This window comes from Calidris pugnax, unplaced genomic scaffold (assembly GCF_001431845.1).
Source record: "Calidris pugnax isolate Ruff unplaced genomic scaffold, ASM143184v1 scaffold18, whole genome shotgun sequence".
NCBI lineage: Eukaryota > Metazoa > Chordata > Aves > Charadriiformes > Scolopacidae > Calidris > Calidris pugnax.
In genome coordinates, this window is record NW_015090812.1 from 7,977,890 (window position 1) to 8,000,547 (window position 22,658).

A 22,658-nucleotide genomic window follows, 5' to 3' on the forward strand; every position below is an offset into this window, starting at 1 on the left:
CTCAGGCCTAGAATATTTCTCAGGCTGCCTTCTAATAAAGAGAGGTAACGAGAAATAAAACAGGGGAGTATCTTCTCTAATAGATGTTTGTACTCTTATTTAGGTATTGCTCACAGGGACCTGAAGCCTGAAAACATCCTGTGTGAATCTCCAGACAAGGTGCTACTCTGCTTTCTTATCCTTTGGAAGTGTATTTTTAACTTTGCTTCCAAAGACAGTCCTCGTGTTCTGTCTTTCTCCTCTTGAAGACTTTTGAACCCATTAGTGATCTTCAACTAAATTTACTCGAACTGTAGCCCGAAAGAGACTGAATTGTTCTGTGAGATGTAGAAATGTGTGCATCTGGCTGGGAGATAAAAAGCCAACTGTTCTTGGAGAGGGCACAGCAGTTACAACTTAGCATCTCATCTGGTCTGAGGCAGTAACCAGATGGAGGAGCAACATTTACAGGCCAGCTGGTCATCTTACCTTTAGTTCCCAAACTGCCCCAGTGTGTGCTGGCACTTCCCTAGCCAAATAAAAAATTAAAGTACTAGGGCTAGATGGTGGGGACACGGGAGCAACTGGGACAGAGGAGGCAAAGGCAAGGAGTGGAATATACCTGTAAGAGATTGGGTTTCACTGATCCTCCTGCTAGAACAACTTGGGGTTTGTGCTGGGGTTTTCCATGTGGCACTGTATTCACGTATATTGCATTAGCCCTGCTCTTCTGAGCCTCTTACTGTTTTGTCCTTGATTTTAGATCTCACCAGTAAAAATATGTGACTTTGATCTTGGTAGTGGGGTGAAGCTGAACAGCGCGTGTACTCCAATAACTACTCCCGAATTAACAACGCCGGTAAGAGACCCGCTGTGGCTTTATGCTTTTCCTCTTCTACCATAGAACAATTTTTCTTGTCTTCAGAGGAGAGTTTCCAAAGGGCTTACTGCAACAACACCCAGTTGTGGATAGTTCATTTAAAGTGTGTGTGTGATAAATACTGTCTTAGTTTCCCAGTCATAGAACAAATATACAAAAGCACAGGGACTCACCGTGTTAATTCTCCTGTTGATGAGAAGTTAACACCTTGTTACCGTTTGTCTCTTACCTGTCAAATGAGGAACATTTTTGTGGAGGTGTTTTGTGTGCTTGTGGACTGAGTTTGAACCTTAGTTTTGTGTTAATTTCCCCATATTTAGTTTCTGTAGCCAAGACCCATGAGCTAAATGCAGTGCAAGCTCTGTAATCAGGGTGTGGCTTTATAATACACATTACTTTGAAAAACTAGAGTGCTATGCTTTTGGCATTACTGTGAAAGAAAAACATGAGTTTTGCAGGAGTCTGTTAAAGAAATCACCCCCCATGATATATTTGTTAAATTTCTAAAAAGCCTGGTAACTAATGGCTAAGATTAAAAAACCTGAAATATGTAAATTAATATTTTGACCCTCTGTAAAGAATCATAGATTCATATGGAACAGCTTATGATTCTGCTAAAGAACAGTAGGAACTCTTTTGCCTTCTATTAGGTCTCAGTAGTCATTACAGCTGAAATGTGTTAATTTTTTCCTGTGCGGTACGCTTACAAAATGTTTCAAAGCTCTTGACAATTCCATTTAACATTTGAGGGATGCAGCAGTTGTGATTTGGCTTAACAAAATGAGTCCTGCAGTGAAAGCCAACAGTAAACTTCAGTCGTCCCTGATACCTGCTTCTGCTTTTAGACCAAGCCACCTACTACAAAGAGAATGATAAACCTGAGTCTTGTTTTGATTTGACCCTCCCTTTGAAAACTTGCTTGAATTTGGTTTCCTAGTGTGGCTCTGCAGAATACATGGCACCCGAAGTGGTTGAAGTCTTCACGGAGGAGGCCACGTTCTATGACAAGCGGTGTGATCTCTGGAGCCTGGGAGTGATCCTGTACATCATGCTCAGTGGTTACCCCCCTTTTGTGGGCAACTGTGGCACGGACTGTGGCTGGGACAGAGGAGAAGTCTGCAGAGTTTGCCAGGTGAACGTGCAGACCCTGGGCGTACGTGGGAGAGTGTAGTTTTCCTCGTGAGCTTGAGGTGTGATAATGCCAGCAGTGAAGAGCTGTGCCTGTAACCCAGCCAGAGATCTGGGAGTATAAGCTGTCACTGAGAAGCAAGGGTGGCAATATAAAAGTTGAGCAATGCTATCTCTTTCTAAAGTAAGGTTTGGCAACTGCCTCTTTCCCCTCCTGATGTGAGATTTCAGAATTTCTCCTCCTCTTCCCCATCCCCGCGATCCTCCTGTATTCTGTAATTCTTGATCTAGTTTATGGTAGCCACCACAATTCCTCAGATGAAAGTTTAGCCCCAGGATGGTCTCCATTCAGGGCCTAAATTAATTTTTTTAAAAAATTCAATACATTGGGCACACTGTTACGGGGAGGGTAGGGGGGAAGATGTTTCCAGCACACAGTGTATCATGTGCATCTTAGGATGTGTGGTATCACTCTGTGGAGCTGCCTCTCTCCATTGACTCCATTAGAAGACTGGATGGTTTCAGTTGTCACCCACACCATTAGGTGGATAAAATTGAGTGAGAAGAATCCCACCCAAGAAGTCTTCTGGTTGCATTCTAGCTGCTATTTAAATGAAAGAAATTTTTCCTTTACTAGAACAAGCTTTTTGAGAGCATTCAGGAAGGCAAGTATGAATTCCCTGAGAAGGACTGGTCACATATATCCTCTGAGGCCAAAGATCTCATCTCAAAGTTACTGGTTCGAGATGCCAAAGAACGACTTAGTGCTGCTCAAGTTTTGCAACATTCATGGCTTCAAGGAGTATGTATACATCTTTAAATTTTTTTTTAGAGGGTTATTCTTCTTCCAAAGTGACAAGCTGTTCCCTGTCTCTGAACTGTTGGTAGTCATTGCGTGTTTTAGTGCTCTTATCTTGATTAATTAAACGATACGCAGTGGCTTTATTCTTTCTGGAGCTCTGTGTGGGAAATATTTGGATGAATCTGTCAAGCTTTAAGTGTTTTGTTTTTTTTTTAATTATTGCTTTATGCATTTTTAAATGGTTTTCTTGTGAATACCAAGCACTGCAGTACACGAATTACTGTGTTACTCTGTAATACAGTAATGCAGAGTGCTGGTAGGTACGATTTTAAAAGAACAGCAGTGTCCTCTTTAGCTTTAGTCTCCCCTGTTCATGAAAGAAGGGATAGACCCTCTGGAGAGTTTCCAGAGCTTTAGTCTCATACCTGCAAACTGTGCTATCTTCTTGTGAGGGGAGATATATTTTTGAAACGTGATTTGTAGATCAGCAGTGATTTTTTTTAAGTCCACAGTGAGTGGATATGCAATGTCCATTAGTTGCAAAGATTTGGGAGGAGTCACCTGTTTTTTATCACTCTCTCTTGGGAAAGCTGCTAATATATAACTAACTTTTCTTAACTGCTTCTTCTAGCAGGCTCCTGAAAGAGGATTACCTACCCCTCAAGTTCTTCAAAGGTAGTAGTTTCTTTTTTTTAAAATGTCTGTGAACTTGGCCAGGAATCATTACTGAAAGAATGAGGAGAGAGAGGTTGTGACAAGTCAGGGGGTAAGATCCCTGGTTGAGAGTGGAACTTCATAAATGTGCAGCACTAATTCTGTTAGGAACATCAGAAATATTAAAGCTCTGATTTTTCTTTATGATGTAATCGTGCTTGTTTGTGGGAAAGGCATTGGAGAGGATTCCTGCGGTGCGGTGCTAATCTTAGGAAATAATGATGGGTTTGGCAGTTTGCTGCCCAGGAGGGGGAAAAAAAGACATAAAGGCATGCATTATCCAAAGAGACTACATTCTGATGGGTGAATAATCATCATATACACAGGCTCGGATCTGACATCCGCTGCAGTTGGTGGGAGTCACAGTATCAGTTTAACTGAGCAGGGCAGGCCTCATTTTAAGTGATGTGATGGCAGATTCTATATGCCAGAGAGCCTGAGTCACATATCTCTCTTTCTATTTCCATGTCTCCCACTGGTGATTCCAGGTGATTCTTCCCATCAGAAGCACATTTCCTTAAACCAGAAGTGCAATTATAGTGGGATTGCAGTTTTCTGAAGAAAGACAACAGTATTGCCCCTTATGCCTATCCTTTTTTAACATGTAGAAATTAAGTATGGCATCTCAAGTGGTTTCCTGGGCGTATATGGGGTGTCCTTGGCAGAATGAGGATTAGAACTGTGGCTGTTTCCAAAATCCCAGAGATGTTTTGTCACGTGTTGCTGGTCCTCGCAATGAGGAGAGGTGCCAATATTAACCTGTTATTTTTTCCTGCTGCATTAATATTTTGATAGGAGAAATAAACCTGCCTGGCAATAGATATTCTGCTGTGAGGGCAACCAGGTGAAGTGACTTTTTGCACGCGTTGTAACTGCTTTCTCCTTTTCCCTTTGAAAGGAACAGTAGCACAAAAGACCTGACCCTTTTTGCTGCGGAGGCGATAGCCCTGAACCGCCAGTTGTCTCAGCACGAGAATGAGCTCAGCGTGGAGCAGGAGAACGTGGCCCATGCTGTGTGCTCCATGAAGCTTTCTCCTCCGTCCAAGTCCCGCCTCGCCAAGCGCAGAGCGATGACGCACGCCACCAAAAACAGTGACTTTCAGCCAGTTCCCCATAAAGCCTTTTAAACTTTTTCCTGCTATGGATTGGCAACACCAGCCTGTGTTCTTACTTGGATTTGCAGCGCTGATAAAAGCTTCTCTGCTTCTGACTCTTTGACTAGAAGCTTGCTCTTGTGTTGCGACTTGTAACTTTAAGGGGACGGCTTTTTATGGGAATGTTTTTTGCCTGTCAGATTTGGTGCATTAAGATAATTTAACTGATCTTTTTAAACTAGAGAAGGTGAGTTTGCTGCTGTATTATCTGAGGTGATAAATCACTAAGCTTTCCTTATTTTCTTCTTAGAAGAGCATGCTTTAAAACGTGAACTTGAAAACATCAGAAGGAAAAAACCCCACTTTCTTGCTTTCCCTGGCAGAGCATCAAGTCTCTCCGTTCCTATGGGTGCTCTCCTTGATGGCACATCTTGCCCAGTGCCACTACTGGTGCCAGCAGCAGGGGCTGGTTTCAGCCAGCAGCACCCTTCTCTCTTTCTGTGGCCTCAGGAAACAAAGACAATGACTGGATGGATTTGTCTCCATTGTCCTTGTTGGGCTTAAATTGTATTGGGGATGATACTGTGAAGGTTCAAGGATCACTCAGGCTTTTAGAGATGAAGAGGACTGGGTTGCTGTTTTTATCCTGTTGGTAGTTTGTGTGTCAGCATGTGGGATGAAAGCTGGGGGGGTGTTATTTCTTTATCTGATATCTTTTTGTTCTTAACTCAAATGTATTCCATCTCATCTTTTTCATGTGTGTGTGTCCAGTGTGTCCCCTTCTCTGACAAGTTACATTCTGAAGTCTGATAACCACAGTATAACAGGCTGTTTTTCGAACAGTTTATACTTAGTATCTGGGTTTTTTTTCCTATATTAATGCTAATCCTCAGTTATACCTTCCTTTCTGTGAACTCATATTTCTCCCAAGTCCCTCTGTATGTGTTACCTGGAGTTATTAATGTGAATGGACAGGCTTCGGGGAACTTTGGTGTGTGCATAATTCAGGATTATCGAATGCAGAGGTACTTCTGTGCAAAAATGGTGCTGCAGCTGTTGCATTCTGCCTCCTGCAGTGATCTCAGGCCGAGTGTCTAGATTTTCACTTCCACTATTGGTACCGTGATGCACCAGGGGTCAGGGGTCATTTGGAAGGGCTGAAAAGCTGGATATTTTGAGTGACCAAGGTTGAGGTGTCCGTGGAGAAGGACACGGATGTTGAGCACTTTCTGAAACGTAAGCTGTGAAAATTGGGCCGCGAAGGTGCCCGGCCTGATGCACCTTAAACTTGTCAGCTCATTTCCGAAGCCCTTTGCCAGGGCGTTGAGTGCAGGGTAGAGGTGGGGTGGAGGAGGTCTCCCCCCCAAAAAGTGCCAGCACAAAACCCTCCCAAGGAGAAGGAGCAACGTAGCAGGTTCCAGCAGGTGCTTGGAAATGGAAAGGGCAAAGCTGAATGTCTTTGCATGGCCTATTCAGAGCGGTTTTATGTTATCTTTTAGCAATGTGTGTACAGGTATTTTTATACAACATGCTGTATTTTGTGACTAATATTAAAGTTGTTATTTAAAAGTTTTTATACATTGTGCCAGTGGACGGATTATGAAATGTATTTTGCTTTGTTTTTATTAAAATGTTTTAAGTTATGGATTTAACAGATTTGGCAGTTCTGTGTGGGTTTTTTTTACCCTTGATTTTTAGTGACATAGGAAAACAGATAATTGCTTACTTCCTTATTTCTCTGTGTGAAGTGGGATTTAGGGCAATTTAACTCTCTGAAGACTAAGCATACCTCCCTGTCTGTGGCTGTATTGCTTTATCAGTCTCTGGAGTCTCGTGTAATCTCGGCTTTCTTGTGGTAAAATGGAGATACAAGTGCACAGAGAGGGTTGGAAGGGATCCTGTGGTCCTTTTGACCTCCATAAGAGATCAGATAATGCGGTCAGTTCAGTAACGTACCTGCACTGTTACACTTCGTCTTCTTCCCTTTGATCTGTGTGTGAAGCAAAAAACCTGAATTTTGGCCAGGGGTGGTGGTGTGATGTATCCTCTTGGATGGAGCCCTGAAGCCTTTCGGAGTCCAGAGGTCCAAGCGGCCGTATTGGCATGGAAGTGTGAAAAGGAGACATTGACGGTGCTGGTTGCCCAGAGACGATGGACCATGGTGTCTGATGGATGTGTTCAAGCACTGGTAAGTGGTCTTTGCAGACTTAACTCCACACCTGCTGCAGTTCACTGGTGGTAGAGATAGCTCCAGAGAGTGAGTTAGTGGAGCAAAGACCAAAACCCTGTATTCTTGGGTGAACTATTGACCTGGATGGTTGGTCCTTGTCTGTCTCTCCCAGTGTGAAACCACTGTGTCTTCTGCACAAGGAGGAGGAAGCTGGCTTGCTCACCACATCTTTGGTCCTTGTCTGTCTCTCCCAGTGTGGAAAGTGAAACCACTGTGTCTTCTGCACAGGGAGGAGGAAGCTGGCTTGCTCACCACATCTGCTTTCTCTTTACAAAAGAGAGCTTGGGAGGAGAGACAGAAATGTCCAAAGAGAACCTTAGTTCAGGGGTATTTATATACTTTATTGGAGAGTGTAGTGATAGGATGAGGGGTATCGGTTTTAAACTGAAAGAGGGGAGATTTAGATTAGATATTGGGAAGAAATTTTTCACTATGAGGGTGGTGAGACACTGGAACAGGTTGCCCAGAGAAGCTGTGGATGCCCCATCCCTGGAAGTGTTCAAGACGAGGTGGGATGGGGCTTTGAGCAACCTGGTCTAGTGGGAGATGTCCCTGCCTGTGGGGCAGGGGGGTTGGAACTCGATGATTTTTAAGGTCCCTTCCAATTTGAACCATTCTGATTCTATGGTTCATGCCATATAATTTGGCCAGTGGAACAGCCGTTGGGGTAAGTCCTCCTCTGGACTTGAAGCCTTCTCCTGCATGAGGAGAACACTCCAGCTGTTGGATGTGTGCAGAGCAAAGGGTTCTAAGCGCTGGTGCATGAAGCATTGGATGTCCCTAGTATGACTTGCTCTAAGTGGTTAAGCTGTGCCTGATGGTTCTGACGAGCCCTTCAGCCATGGCTCAGGGCCCCATCCGGCTCTTGTGGCTCTCAGCTGCCTGCCCCACGCTGCCAGCAGCCGCCTCCACGTGTGACCTGTGTTAGAGCATCCTGCCTTCCCGCTGGTACCTACTTGCAAACTCCTGTTCAGGACTTGAAGTTTAGGAGGTCAGGCTTTTTGAAGAGCTAAAATCTGGACGTGCTTTTTCCTCCTTTCTGCGAGGTGGCAACCTCTGGCAGAGGAAGGCAAGCAGCCGGTAGTCGTGGGTGCCAGGACTGTGTAATGCTGGCAACTGTGAAAACCTCCCCAAAAAGGGGAGAGTGTTGATTTAAGCCAGTCATTCTGCTCTCAGGTGTGCTCTAGTTTTGACTGCCTCTTGCGGGGTCATTTTTAAGTTTCTTTGGAGGTACCAGAGAGCACAGGAGACCTTGTAGCACTGGTACAAGAGCGGTGTTTCAGTGGTGCAGCTCTTAGATCATTCTAAGAGAAGTCAGATTCAGCTGATGGTCCAACAGTCTCTCATCACAGGTGCCTCTCTCCCTCTGATCTTTTGCCTTTCTGTGAGACTTCAGCTTTCTTTAGGTGTTTTATCCCCAGAAGGCCTAATTTGGTAGGCCTTCATGATACTTTTTTCATGTCGGTGGGGAAGAGGTCCTTGTTTCTGGGTGGAAGTCACAGACCTGGAGACTCTGAGTAGTGAAGTAGTGCTGGGTTTGCTCTTGTCACCTGAATGTCCCGTGTTCAGGCAGCCTGTGGGACACAACTCCCGTTTCATCCCTGAATCCCACCATCTCCCCTTTGGAAAGGGTGAATCTCCGTGCCACACTTTTTCAGTTACTGGTGATAAAATAGAGGAGACACTTTATGTGGGCTCCCTGGCTTCTGAAACATGAATGGGGCTGCAGGAAATGCCTTTTTATTTTTCTGGTGGGGAGATGGGGTGAGCAAGGAAAAAGGTGACTTTCAAGAGTTCAAAAAAGTATTCTGACCAGCAGCAGAGCAGCTAAGCTGATCTTTACTGTTGACTAAGGCAGCCCCCAGGAAAATTCTCCTTCCCCTCCCCGAGCTTTTCCTGGGAGGTGGGCGAGCAAACCAAGGGAGAGGCATCAGTATCATTAAGGGGTGGGGAGGGAGTAATTTCAAGCAAATGGCGACCAAACAGCACTGGTCTCAAAGTGCTACCCCCCTCCTTCTGTCCCCTCGGGAGCCGGTGGCACAGGCTGCTCTGGAGGATTTTGCTGCCCTTTATGTGTGGTATTTCATAAAGCGTGTTCAGCCCTGTGCTTACCAGTGTGCTTGCTGCATTGTTGGCTGCATCAAAGGAAGCTCCTGTTTTCCATTGTGCGGTATTTTCTTCTGCTCTCTCTTCCTTCCCCACGTGTTTATTGAATCCTTTATCTGGGATGGAAAGATGCTGTTTGGTTTTTGTGGTGGGTTTTTTTTTTTTTTTTTTTTTTCCGGTTTCTTTCAAAATGTCAAAAAACTCAGTAAGAGCTGAGTACGCACGTGCTGTGGAGGAGACGTCTCTGGGCAGACCCAGGGAACTCTGTAAACAGCAACAGCTTGTTTTCTAGGCTGTCAGTCTCAGAGCAGAGTGGCCAGATCAGCAGATAATCCAGAACAGAGCAGTTTCTTGTTCAGACTTGTGCAGATATTTACCTGCTATGGAAGGAAACTTCTGAATTGGTTTTGAGCTCTTGAGCTCACAAAGGAGGATCTATCATCTTATGGTCAAATGCCCGTGAGATTTAGGCGGGATGGGTGGGCTGGCTTGCAAGGTAGAGAGCAGCTTGGTTAATTTTCAAAACTAATAATTTTCTTTGGGCCACTCCAGTGGCAGCAACAGGCTTCAAATTTGGCTTCCATGGAAACACACTGCCATGGTAACTGAAAGGCCTGACAATCCTGAAGAAATATTTGCTTGTACCCTTCCTTCCCTCCTTCGGTCTGTTTCCCGTGCAAGGCGTGTGTGCTTGGCTGCCACTGCCACGTTCAATCAGTGCATTTAAAAAGCTCTAAGCACAGAAATGCACTTAGTCTGGGGAGAAAGCGAGAGTTGTGAAAGGGATGGTGGCATTTCACTGGCATTGTTTGCAAAAGGAAAAAAAAAAAAAAAAAAAGCTGTTGCTTGAGGGAGATGTCACCGAGCTGCAAACTCCCTTCCAATGGAAAAAGGAAAATGAAAAGAAATGATTATTTAGATTATTTTGTGGGGACTGACTGGCATGGGAATCAGGGGGTGACACCCTGCACCCCGCTCAACATCTGCAATATTGAGGATGGTGGGAATTGACTCATCCAGTGGTTATGACCCAGTTTTGCTGGGTCCCTTCCAGCTGATGAGTTTGATGCTGGGTGTTTTGTCGCTGCCTGTCACGGCTGCGTTGACACCAAGGCCGGTTAGCGGGGTTTGGCAGGGTGACAAGCAGCCCCACTTCAGCAACTTTGCTCTGATTCAGCCTGGAGTGGGAGGGAAGGGGAAGGGGAAGGACTTTGCTGAGTGCTTTGTTTTATAACCAGCTTTTCTTCTGCCCTCCTCTGCCCCAGACACCTGTGAGCCTCTCAGAACTGGAAACCTTTCTGGCATATCAATAAGGTCTGCTGCAGTCACGGGCTGCGATTATGAATTTATAAGGGAAGTCATCGGATTAATTGAGCAGCAGTGGGAGTGTTCAATTACACCGGCTTCTGATTAATCACCCTTTGTTGGATCATGTCAGCACGCTTCCCAAGGCCAAAAAGCATTGCCTGAGGTCTGTGGAGCAGCAAGGCCCTTTGCTTTGACCAATAACAAAGCCAATCGTGCCTCAAAACGAATAGTTTCTCCCCTGACACTTTGATTTTGGGGAGAAATTTGCCAAAGCCTCAACCAACTGTTTGAAGCAATTTTGGCCAATTTGCTGTTGATTCTGAAAAACGGGGGTAATGGGGGGATTTTTAGCAGATCAGATGGCAACTTGGACCAGTCCTGTCAACATGGATGTATCTATCAGCTGTCCTCAGTGTAGCATTGCAAATGTACACCAAACACTGTCTTCTGAAAGGGATCCAGTTGGTATTTTGGTTTTTTGCTTTCCCTCCACACACATTGTCCCAAAGCATGATGAAACTCGGGGGTCTCTGGGGAAGACACTAAGGTGGTGCTGGAGCTGCTCCAAGAAGAGCTGTTCCATCTCTTCAGCCCGTGTCTCATGACTTCCCAGGAGCTCTTCGCTGGGCTGGAGCAGATGTAAGCCCCGTAGCTCAATTTGCTTGCTGGGACTCAGGGCTACTTGCCTTTCCCACCTTCAAAGCCACGTACAGGTGCCATGAGAGGTGTGAGTTGTTCTGAAGGCTGGAGGAGAGCCTGAGGGGAACATCTGAATCCATCTGCAGCCTCTCTCTACCCCTTAGTTCATGCAATGATCTCATCTTCCAATGTAAATATCTCTGCTTTTCTAAACAGTATTCCTTGTAATTGCGTTCCTTCTCAGGATTTCCTTCTCAATGAGCCCTTTGGGTGGGAAAAGCCCCCCCAGTTTGGACCCCAGCTGTGTGGGCTGAAACATGTCGCTGTCTTACACACAAGCACTGATGCTTCCCTGCTCCCCACAAATCTCTCACCTGATTATCTCGAGATTTCTCTGGTGTCTTGGTATTTGCAGCCACTAGCTTACTTCTGTGTACCCAGTCCTTTCCTCTCCTCTGGGAACAATAGACCAGAGGTCGAGTCTTCACTCTTACAGCAAAAATTCTAATTGCTCCCTAATGGCTTTTCTGTTTGCCGTTGAATTTCACCCCTGTTCCACTGCTGAGGTGCTCAGCACTGTGCTTGCAATATTCTGGTCCTCTTCTACATGACGGCTCAGTGTCATCAGCAGATCTCACTGCCTGACTTCTCTTTCTGTCTGGGTCATCAACTAAAATGATTTAATTGCTTGATGAATTCCATTGTTGCTGCTTTCTCCTCATTTGTTAGATCCTCTCCTGTCAGCACAACCGTGGCGTAAAACCTCGGGCTTCTGTGCAGATTCCTTTCAGGGGCTAACGTCACTGAAACTACTTTTACACATGAGATGTAAATATAACCAATCTCTTCACAAAACTGTACAAAATCTACTCGTACAGCATTTCTGAGGGAAAGAGAGAACCTGTCTGGGAAGGAGTGAGTAGGTGGTAGCCTGCTGCACAAGCAGTGCTGCTCTTTCAGGCCCTGCAGTAGCTAAAGGACATGCTTCCCAGATCCCCAGATTTGGATGTTGTCTTCCTAACATCACATGATGATTAAAATAAGCAGATCCCTGTGAAGTTTCAGAAAAATCATTGCCTTTTGCTTTAGCACAGGAAATAAGAAAAAGTAGAGATCTCATGTGTGGGGATTTTTTTCTGTTTTCTTCTCCATTCCTGAGTCCAAATCTGAAAAGTCCAAATTTCTTCTGCTTTTGATTACCAGTTGTTATCGAAATCATACAGTCCCTGTTTCTGAACCCTTCAGATAACACCCTTCTCCTCCCCTGTCCACGCTGCTTCTGGAGTGAGGACAGTTGTGCGTGCTCTCCTCTGCAGTCCAGCCTGCATACTGACTTCTCCAGTGGAGGACTTTGCTCCATAATCTTGAGGTGTCTCCAAGGCACCAACTCTGTTTAACCTCTCAGGTGGATGAAATCCCTCTCCAGAGGCTGTGTCCTTAGCCGCCTCCCTCAGGAGTTAAGATTGAGACCCTGGTTTTGCCCACTTGCGTGCACTTCCTCAGCAAGATGAGGATCCTCAAGGTTTTGACCACCCTGCTTAACGTTGTGCCTGAATCACTGGGCACTTCCTCTTTTCAGGTTACGTGAGAACGGACTTGAGGCCATCCTGACTTTTCCATCAGAGTCTTTGGTCAGGTCCACAGCTGTAAGGGCACAGGCTGCCGCGTGTCAACTCCTCTTGCCATCGGTACATGCGAGGCAACGCGCTCCTCTCTCGTGGGTGGTTAAGCTCTTCTGAATTACACTGAATTTATTGCACAATAAGAACACACACAAACTGTTACTGTGGATCCCGGTGGTGAGTTGTTTCAATGCTTAAAGCCTGTGGCTGGATATGGAAGGTCTCCAACACCCCCCGTTACTCACAAACTGCACATAAACAGACCCCTTACGTTTATGGTTTTGGAAATATTGCCCCTTTGGGCTTCTTCATTATCGGTTCAAGACAGCAACAATACAGTCTAATATCTGAATTATGAAGACCAGCTTCTGTCTGCTTCCGAGCAGCCATTCGGCCTTGTCTGAGTTCCTTAAATGGGTTTAATCCCACAACTGAGCTTCAAGGAATGCTGCCAAACTTTTCCAACAGCACCAAAGTCAAAAAGCTTCCCTTCCCTTCCCTGCCCGTTCTCATTGTAGCTTTTCTTCTTTTTTTTCATATTTTATTTGTCATGTATTTTTTTCTTCTGTTGAATAATTCAGCTAATAGGCTGGCACTTGAGCGCTTGAGAGCTGTTCCCTAATGAGGGAAGCAGCTTGCCAACTTTTTATCTTTCCAGTCTTTGACTGCAAACCCAATGTCGTTAACAAATCACCACGGAATAGCTGTGGAAATACAGAACAAAATGTTGTTGTTTTAACTTAAGTGGGCAAGGAAGGAAAAATAAACAGAACGAAGGAAACCCGAGCCCTGCATGGGAAAACCAAATCCAAAAATGAAGTGTGCGTGGAAGGAGATGATGACAATAGAAATCTCTTTGCAACTTCATTTTGTCTCGATGTCTGCAAGCAGGAAAGCTGTATGGGAGAAAGGACGTTAACTCGCCAAAGAGACAGAGTTGCATTAATTCATGGGTGTAGGTGTTATCTGTTGGCAGCTCTGCTTCTTTCCATGAATAAAGGTTTGTATAGAGAGCAGATTTTTTTTCTTTGCCAATTATATTTTATTTTTTTAAATCTGAATGTGTTATGGTCCGCGTGACACAGATGGGATTTAAAAAAATAAATATATTTATGTGATGCCTTTTTGCACATTGCTTAATCACCTTTAAAATAGTATTTACCATCTTACTGGCTTGAGTTTGTTCAGATGAAGATTCATACTGACATGTTTCAGACAAATATTTAGTCCTTGGCCTTCCTTACATTTGTTATTTCCTGAATTCCCACCTCCACTTACCAGAGCAGGGCTCAGAAGCTCTGGGTGCTTGAAGAGTCCCACTTGACCTCCAAGTAAATGAAGACATTTGTAAGGTCCCGTCTCTCCTTTGCAGGACCTGCCATAACTTGGGAATCGGGCAGAAATGCAAGCTCAGTGAGAAGCAGGAACCTGGATAAAGTAACGTGTCCCACATGGACGAGGTGAGGATGGTCAGATCATCTTCTGAGGCCACTTCATGTGAGCCTAAATGATGCTCTGGGAGCACGTCCTTAAATTCGGTATGAATCTCGATTTGGTGGTAGGTGCTAAATGTGTAGCTGAAGTACTGCCAAAGAATAGTACCTGAACATCACGTCAGTAGCAAACGCTCTTGGTTTTTGTGTCAGATCAGTGTTGAAAGCTTTTATCACCCTGGGCAGAAGTGGAAGCATTAACATTGTGCCCTGTTCTGATAGAACATGGGAGCTGGCAAAGCAAGAGCAGAAACGAAGGCTTGGGAATAGGTTGTGATCTCCCACCAAAGACACACACACCTGCCACGATGCTGGGCAGGATGTCTGATGGGCTTCCATCCCTTGAGGATTCGATGGAGAATCCCTTTGAGAACTGGCTGGATATCTAATAATGGTCTAGTTCTCAATACATGTGCTTAAGGAATAGCTATTTTCTCGTTAAGCAGCACTTTAGTGGTAGGGAAAGGGCAAATAATGTCAATGCTAGTTTTTGAAGCAAAAATTTGTGTTCGTGAAGGCAGAGGCAAGAGATGAGAAAATGAAATAAATAAAGCTTTTCATCCAGAGATACCAATGTCGTTCACGTTTCAGGGATGAGGAAACAGAGACCTGAGAACCTGACTCAGATGAGTCCTACTGCAAGCCAGCAGCTTGCCTGAGACCAGAACTCTCATCTTGAATCCCTGCCCAGTGAAATTCTGCAGATGAGCTAAAATTACACCGAGTCCTGCATCCGAGTTCAGCATCGTTATCTTAACGGTGTGATATTTTCTGTAACGCAGGGAAGATACTCATCTTTGGTCTCAGGGCTAAATTCTCAGCCCTGAGATGGGATGCTGAATGTGATAGGGGCTCTTATCTGAAAGATTGACTTAAAAAAATGTATATCTAAAACCCTCACATATGGCAACGGTCCCTATTATGCTAGGTACTGTACAAACATGGCTCCAGGAGATTGTCCTGATCCAAGGAAGAGTGTTTTCTAATTTCTTTCCTGGTGTGTTGCCAGTATTTACACAAAATGCAGAACACTGAGCTGAATGGCAGAGCATAGCAAAATTTGGCACTTCTGAATTGAGCTAAGTTGGCTTAATTGGAAATCAAAATCCCACTCATCTGGCTTGTAATTGCTATTAAAGGCTCCTTTGAAGACACAAGGCTGAATTAAATCAACCTTGCTATATGGACATCCAGGGAACTGCACCAAATTAGAGCAGTTAAAGATCTGACTTATGTTTGTTTGCACTCAAAGCCTGGAGAAGGGAAATTGAGATGAACAAAAACGATGATGGTAGAAAAACAAAGGAAACCAGACGAATGAGGGAGATTTCATGGAGCGTTGCTCAAAATGGGTCCTCAGGGAATGGAAACTCACAATTGTTGCTTCTGGAAGGTGGCTCCCTTTTTGTTTGCGTGGATATGTTGCTGAGCACCCTCCTCTCTGCCTCTTGCGTCTTTATAATCTATCTTCTCTTCCAGATCAGTCTTGCTTGTTTCTTAGTCCATCCTTCAGCTATTGGTGGCAGGAGATAAAATACCCTTTTGCTTTGCATAGCAGGGATATATGTGATATGAAGCCAGATGGCTGCCAAGATGAGCAATTGAGAGTGTCTGCACGTTATTAATTGCAGCTGCTGTTTTTGCACTTGGAGGTGATGGGAGGGTTCCCAGCAGCAGCCAGGAGCAGATGGAGGGATGTGTCTTGGTGGCGTGTGATTAAAATCCACTGGGATGGGGTGTGCTCGGCCCCACTCTGTCGAACAGTGGGATCATAGGAATGGATTTGTTCTAGCCTGTCCTTATAGGTGATGGCCAGGAGCTCGCTTTGATATACTGGGGTGATCCTGCTGTATTGGGTTGAAGCTGAGCTGATTTTTGTTGTTTCTTGCTCTTCCTTCTTGTTTTCCTCTTACCGCTGCATTACATTACTAAAAATACCTAAAACCATATCATTTACTGAGCTGCTTCCTCTGTTTGTTCTTGTTCCAGGCACAAACATCCATCTCTCTCTAAACACCTATCTCATCTACCCAAATTAAGTCACAGCTTCAAAGCAGAACTTCACCTTTAGTCCATAATCTTGGCTTGTCTCCTCCTGTGCAAACTGGAGATCTGACACTCAAGGTAGGGATCTAGTGTGGAAATAGCTGAAGGGAAGGGCTGATAATCCCATAACCTCTAAATTGGAGGTTGGAACATCTTGGCTTCTTGCTGAGAATTAGAAAGGTTGATTTGGGTCAAGCAAAATCCTGTCTAACTCTGTACCCTGTTTCTGTCAGTGGCCAGGAGGAGATGCTGAAGGAAGACAGGTAATTAGAATACTCTCCCTGCCCATAACCCCCAGCCTCCAGCCATCAGCAGCTTAAGGACTTCATGAACTGGAGGTGTGCTGTGCACTCAGCAAAAGGCAGAGATGTTTGTCATCTTTCTGAAGCTTAAAGAAGACTTGCTATTCCATGTTTGCCTCCTGCCTGAATCACCTGTGACGCAACGCTCCTACAGCCTCATGGCTCAGAAGACAGGCTGAATTTTAACTGAAGTTGTTCTTGAATCAGGATGTTTCAGGGTGTGTCCTGCAGGTGATGAGTTTTGCTGTGTGCTGGTTCCTTAAGATGTAAATTTTGCAAGCTGTCTTCTGGATGTGTATTGATAGCAGCAATACCAGAGTATGGTGTTCTGACTGTGACCTCTTTGCAGAAAGTCCTGCTCTCCAGGTAAAAGAAAACAAGAAAAACCCCAACCCCAAACGAGATCTTGGTGATAGGACCCTTTATAAAAACAAAGTTAACATATTCCAGTTTAACTTTGTTGAGGATGTCATGAGACCTATCCCATTTCAGAGCAGGAGAAGATCTGGCTTGTCATGTTTGAAAGATGGACATATTCCAGTTAAACTTTGTTGATGATGTCGTGAGACCTATCCCATTTCAGAGCAGAAGATCTGGCTTGTCATGTTTGAAAGATGGTGGTGGTGACTGGTGACCATCCAGGTACTTAAAGCCCTGGGAACATGCTTAAGGTTTTTCTTCTGTCTGTGTCTGTCATCTGGCATTAGGGGTGTCTGGCACACCAAGACTATCTGAGGGATTTTGTGTCTCAGGCACTTCACTCTTCCCTGCTCAGAGCTTCAAGCATTTTGAAACCTGGAATTTGAGGGGTTTCCAGCTTGGGATTCCTAATTTTGGCCTGTTTGCACTTTTTGTTTGGCTCCCTGCCCTGGGGACAGGCAGCGATTGCAGTGAGTCAAGAGAGGAAGATCTTCAGCATTTCCTTTCCTGAGATGTATGACTTTGGGCGGGTGATGTTACTGGGTTGAGGCATGTTGTTGCCGGGACTATGATTTTTTTTTGGTTGTTGATATCAGGGCTTTTCTACTGGGACATGGCCAAGCAGTTCCTGTGGGAGTGAGAATGAGCTGGCAGGCAGTTTGGATGGGATAAGGTACTTCTCCAAATGGAAGGTACAGAAGTTGTGGCAGTTCCTGTATTTCTTCTCCAGAAGAAGCCTTCATGGGAGTGAGAATGAGCTGACAGGCAGTTTGGATGGGATAAGATACTTCTCCAAATGGAAGGTACAGAAGTTGTACACTGTCCTTTCCCATACGATGGTGATAGACCCAGTTACACTCAACACAATGGCTGTGCACAGAGCTATACCTGTTCTGTGTGTCTCTGAGATGGAGTCCAATTGGATTCTATTTCCTTAAAAAGTGTATTCCCATATAAAACCATTTTTTTCACATTTAGTTACAGCCACGTATGCAATTACGTATGTTTTCTGTGCATGTGTTCGCACATACAATTGTTCTAATTCTGAGCATGGCTATTTCCTATCTGTTGTGATCTGACTACAACAAAAATTAAAATAAAGATTAGATTAGTTTCCGTGGTAACAGCTACCCCTGCCTCATATGACGCACAGATTCTGTGAAGCGAAGGAGCACATATCAATTTACACTCTTAATTTTTGGGACGCTCAGGGTTCAGCTCTTCCCAGGAGGTTCTCTGATGACAGCAAGTGATATCTCCCTGTTTCCACTCAGCAGGCTTATCCTCTTCGACTTTTTGTAATTCATAAGAGCTTCAGAGGTGCCGTACCTACCATCTCTTGGTAGAAACAATCTTGTCTTCATTGCAGTTTCTTTCTTAAAACAAACCCCCAAAAAAAAAGAGTGGGAGGATGATGAGGAAATTTTCTTAAAACAAACCAAAAAAAAAAAGAGTGGGAGGATGATGAGGAAAGTTTGGTCTGGGGGATAGTGAGGCTGTGAGAGGTGTATTTGCCCCCTTGGGAAAGAAAGAGCCAGGGTCTCATAGGACATCAGCGCAGAGGCTGTGCGTGGACTGGAGTTATATGGCTAATCAGTAACTGCTAATGAGGGGGAGAATTGTCACATAACATCAACAGTCATGAATTAGCAGAGGAGCACGCAGAAGAGGGTAACTGTCAGATTTGCTCGGCTCTCGGTTCATTTGTTCTCATGACTGTACGTCAAGGTTTTAAATGTTTCTGCTTTCGTATTGGAGAAAAATAAACAGCCTTGAGTAGATGTAGTCAGACTAATGATGTCTCGTGGTGTGAGATCTCTCTTGTTACATCTCCCAGCTATCGGATCTTTTAAGGTGTAGGATGAGATGAATTATCGGGTCCGTAGGAGAAGAGCCCATGAAGAGATAATATACTTGACTGCAGTTACTGAGTGCTGCTCTGTGTCTGTGCACTTCACAGGGATAATAGGTCTTTTTGAGTCTTGCCCATCGGGTGCATATCCATGTTGTCTTTCAATCTGCATCCTTGGTCCCTTCTCGCGATGTGTTCCAGAGCTGCCACCATTTCCAAAGTTACACCTTGCAGCACAAAGGGCAGAGTTGTGAGTCTGCTGGTAACGAAGGGGTGAGAAGAGAAGGTCCAGGGGATGTCTCTCCCTCCGCTATTCCCACACCATTTCTTATCCATTGCTCCCTGACACTTTTTGCCTCCATCTCCCAAACAAACGGAAACAGCCTGGGGCTTTCAGCAGTGTGGTCAGGACTGGATCTAACTAGAGTGTCTCTAAATTTGGGATGGGGAACCATAGGCTGTTGTGAAACATCGAATCATCCATCTTCCTGAGTTTCCCATGGAAAACCCATTAGGAAGAACTTTCTTTGTGGCAGTGGCTGAATGTGCTGAAAGAGGACAAAATGTCCCAGCAAGATTGAAGAGGCAAACAGTATAGTTTGAGGCATCTGCGTTGTCACAGCTGTAAGAACAGAAATATATTATGAGTGCTAATTATATTAATTAAAACTGTGCTGCTGTTTGTGTGAACATTTCCAGAGAGGAATACAGATTTCTTCCATTGTTTTATTTCCGGACAGAAGCTGGAGGCCTGACAGGGGCCAAGTCTGCACAAGGCAAGAACATACGTGCTGTGATTCCTGCAATATCATAAAGTACCTGTTGTATTTTAAAAATGCAGTCACCGAAAGCACTATTCCTCTTCTTCAGACTTACTCCCTAGAGATTTTGATGCGTGAAACAGAGGTTCTTTCTCTAGCATCCCTGACTTGAGCCGTGCACACAGATGCCCCTCCTGGGAACTGCTTTGTGCCTCCATTTACCTCCAGTTTCAAGAAAGGAAATGGGGTAAGTACTTTTCCTCTGTCTCCTTGTTTTACATGGGACATCCAGTCTTCAGGACCTTAGCCTGTGTCCTCACATAGCCTGACGCTATGGGACTGTCACTTTTTCACTCTGGTTATAGTAAAGTGATGTCAGTACTGAAGTTGTGCTCCCCTAGATGGTCCGGGAGGCTGTGGAGAACCCCTCTCTGGCTTCAGGGATGAGCTGGACTGTGTATTGAGCTGGCTGTTTCTCCTTCTTCCTGCCCAGCTCAAACCCTGGCTGCAGTTCCTGGGGAGCATTGCCGTAGGTTTCCTTTCTGGTCCTTTCATAAAGCTCTCGCTGCTGTTTTCTTCTTTTTTTCCCTCCCTTCCAGACGCCAGGGCCTCACTGCTAGAAGCTAAAATAAGGCACCAGCTCTGAAGGGGAAAGGTCCTTTATTCCGCAGTGCTCTCGCTGTGGCTGGGAGAGGGTGGCTGCCGGTGGCATAAGTGGGAGGAATGGGCTGTCTCTTAACACAAGTGCTCTATTTATGGGCTGTTAAGGACACCGACAATAATGCAGAGTTCTGGACGTCTCCTCCTTGCGAGGGCTGCAGAAAGCATTGTCTCCTCTGCTTATGGCTTATTACCAAAGCAAGGTATCGTGGGACCAAGCCCGTAGGAAATGCAGGGGTATCTGTCTTGTCCTGATGCAATTGCCTTGGCTGTCTTAGCACTATCTGTCTTGTACTGATGCAATTGCCTTGGCTGTCTTAGCACTGAGCGTTTGCAGAGCAGCTTCTGTCTGCCCTGGCCCAGACCTTCTCATTTTCTATCTAGATTCACTTGACAGTAGCTAAGTGTTGCCCTTCCTTCAGCAAGAGCATTTCTCTCCTAACAGCCTACTTTCTCAAAAACTTGTATGGACAAAAACTCGCTCCCAAATTGGCAGGGAGGCTCATAAGCCATTACAGAACCACATCCCCTTCTGCGCTGAGCATCACAAAACTTAATGCAGAAGTGGTGGGACAACTGAAGAGGCCAGTTCTGATAAAACCTGAAATAAAATCTCTCTTTAGTAAAATGCCATTTGTAAAATTACCCAAAGCTGTCACAGGAAGGAAAATATGTGTGCTGTGTGCAGGTCAGCAATGCTCCTGTTTGCCTGCTGTCTTCAGTGCCTGACTTTGGTATCGCTGCTGCATCTTTGTCTCACTAGATTAAGAAAACCTGTTCAGCTGCATCCCAGCTTGTGCCTTAAGGAAGAAAAGTGGAAATCATAGTTTTGGGGACTGGAGATGGCTTTGAAAATACTGTCCTGCTGCCCCAAAGCGGGCTTGGTACATTTATAGGATCAGTACATATATTTTAATATGTTGTTAGATGCAATAACTGCTTTCTATATTTACATGCTGCAGATTCAGATAGGTCTGTGCTCAGTGAAATATGGTTTATTGCAAAGAGAGAAAATGAGGACAAAGGCTTTATTGGCATGATACGGCTGAGGGAGAGTGGTTGGAAAAAGAGCAGGTTTGGTCCTCAGCCCTACAAATACCTTGTGGTGTGATGCAGAGCAAGCCACTTCATCTCAACATGTTTAAGATCCCTTCTGTACAAAGGGTCAGAAAATTTTCCTACATCAATCCTGTCCCAAAGAGCTGGTGACCACAGTGGGACCCCAGTCATGTCCGCTCCAGTGGGCATGCAAGACTTGAATGTGGGATGCTGCCTGGTGGAAAAGGACATTGACAAGTGGCTGAATATGAGGCAGCAGTGTGCCCAGGAGGTCAAGAAAGCCAATGGCATCCTGGCTTGTATTAGAAATAGTGTGACCAGCAGAAGTAGGGAGGTGATTGTCCCACTGTACTCAGCACTGGTGAGGCCACACCTGGAGTATTGTGTCCAGTTTTGGGCACCTCAATACAAGCGAGATATGGAGGTGCTGGAGCGAGTGCAGAGGAGGGCAACGAAGCTGGTGAGGGGGCTGGAGAATAAATCATATGAAGAGTGATTGAGGGAGCTGGGACTGTTCAGTTTGAGGAAGAGGAGGCTGAGGGGAGACCTCATCACTCTCTACAAGTACTTGAAAGGACACTAGAGAGGTTGGTGCTGGTCTCTTCTCACAAGTAATTAGCAATAGAACAAGAGGGAATGGATTCAAGCTGCAACAGAGTAGGTTTAGACTGGACATTAGAAAGAAATTCTTCACAGAAAGAGTGGCCAGACACTGGAACAGGCTGCCCAGGGAGGTGGTTGAGTCACCATCCCTGGATGAGTTTAAGAGTTGTTTAGATGTGGTGTTGGGAAGAGCTTTGTAGAGTAGGGTAGATGGTGGGACTCGATGATCCCAAGGGTCTTTTCCAACCTATGATTCTATGCAGATGCTGCCTTTGCTTGTCAGAAGCAAGGGGGCAGGTATCAAGATAAGTTTATTATCCTACATGTTATCCTACACTGCTGCAGCCCCTTGCTTCACCTCCTCCAGCAGCGCTGTTGCAGCAGTGTCTAAAAGACTACCTTAGTGCAGCCACACTCCCTATCTCTCTGCCTAATCTTCCCCATTTGGAATGACATTCAGCTTTCTCTTTGTTTTGCTGCTGTTCAGTGGCCCAAAGGTTTGAGTCTTTGCATCTTGCAGCCTGATACTTTCCCGAGCGAATGTAATCTAATGCTTACAGAGGGCTTTCTCAGGCACAATGTGTTGTGCTTCCCAGTACAAGCTGTCGCTGTTGGCTCCAAACTGCAATAACAGCTATCTTTAATCATCTTTCTTGTTCAGCTTCTAATAGGCAGCTTAACCACAGAAGATGAACTTGAGAATTTTCCTAGCCCACGTCTGGTATGATCCCAGGCTGGTTTCTATTTCCTGCCCCTTTGTAATAATTAGTTGGTGGTGAAACCTGAGTGGAAGTTGTCTGGCCTCAGAGAGCTGATGTTCGCTTCCTCCGACGGATGAAAACAGGAGGAGAGTGGGTGAAAAACATTGGGTCATGCCACTCTCACAAGACCTACAGAGAGAAACAGCAGCTCATCTTCATCCTGCAATAATCGCTTGCAAAGTCAGAGCTTTCCGGGTGG

At 45.1% G+C, this 22,658-nt stretch overlaps 1 protein-coding gene across 3 annotated transcripts in view; it reads left to right on the forward strand.

Annotated features, from left to right (window-relative positions):
- MKNK1 (MAP kinase interacting serine/threonine kinase 1) overlaps nucleotides 1–6,253 on the forward strand; it is a 34,945-nt gene extending 28,692 nt beyond the window's left edge. For 2 of the 3 annotated variants that reach the window (XM_014939373.1, XM_014939374.1), the window contains exons 9-14: nucleotides 104–159; nucleotides 743–838; nucleotides 1,797–1,991; nucleotides 2,625–2,789; nucleotides 3,421–3,464; nucleotides 4,402–6,253. In XM_014939373.1, coding sequence (XP_014794859.1) covers nucleotides 104–159; nucleotides 743–838; nucleotides 1,797–1,991; nucleotides 2,625–2,789; nucleotides 3,421–3,464; nucleotides 4,402–4,630 — 785 coding nt within the window. In that variant the 3' untranslated portion in view covers nucleotides 4,631–6,253. The remainder of the gene's footprint in view (nucleotides 1–103; nucleotides 160–742; nucleotides 839–1,796; nucleotides 1,992–2,624; nucleotides 2,790–3,420; nucleotides 3,465–4,401) is intronic. The other variant, XM_014939375.1, reaches the window with a different exon arrangement.
- Nucleotides 6,254–22,658: the final 16,405 nt, after the last annotated feature.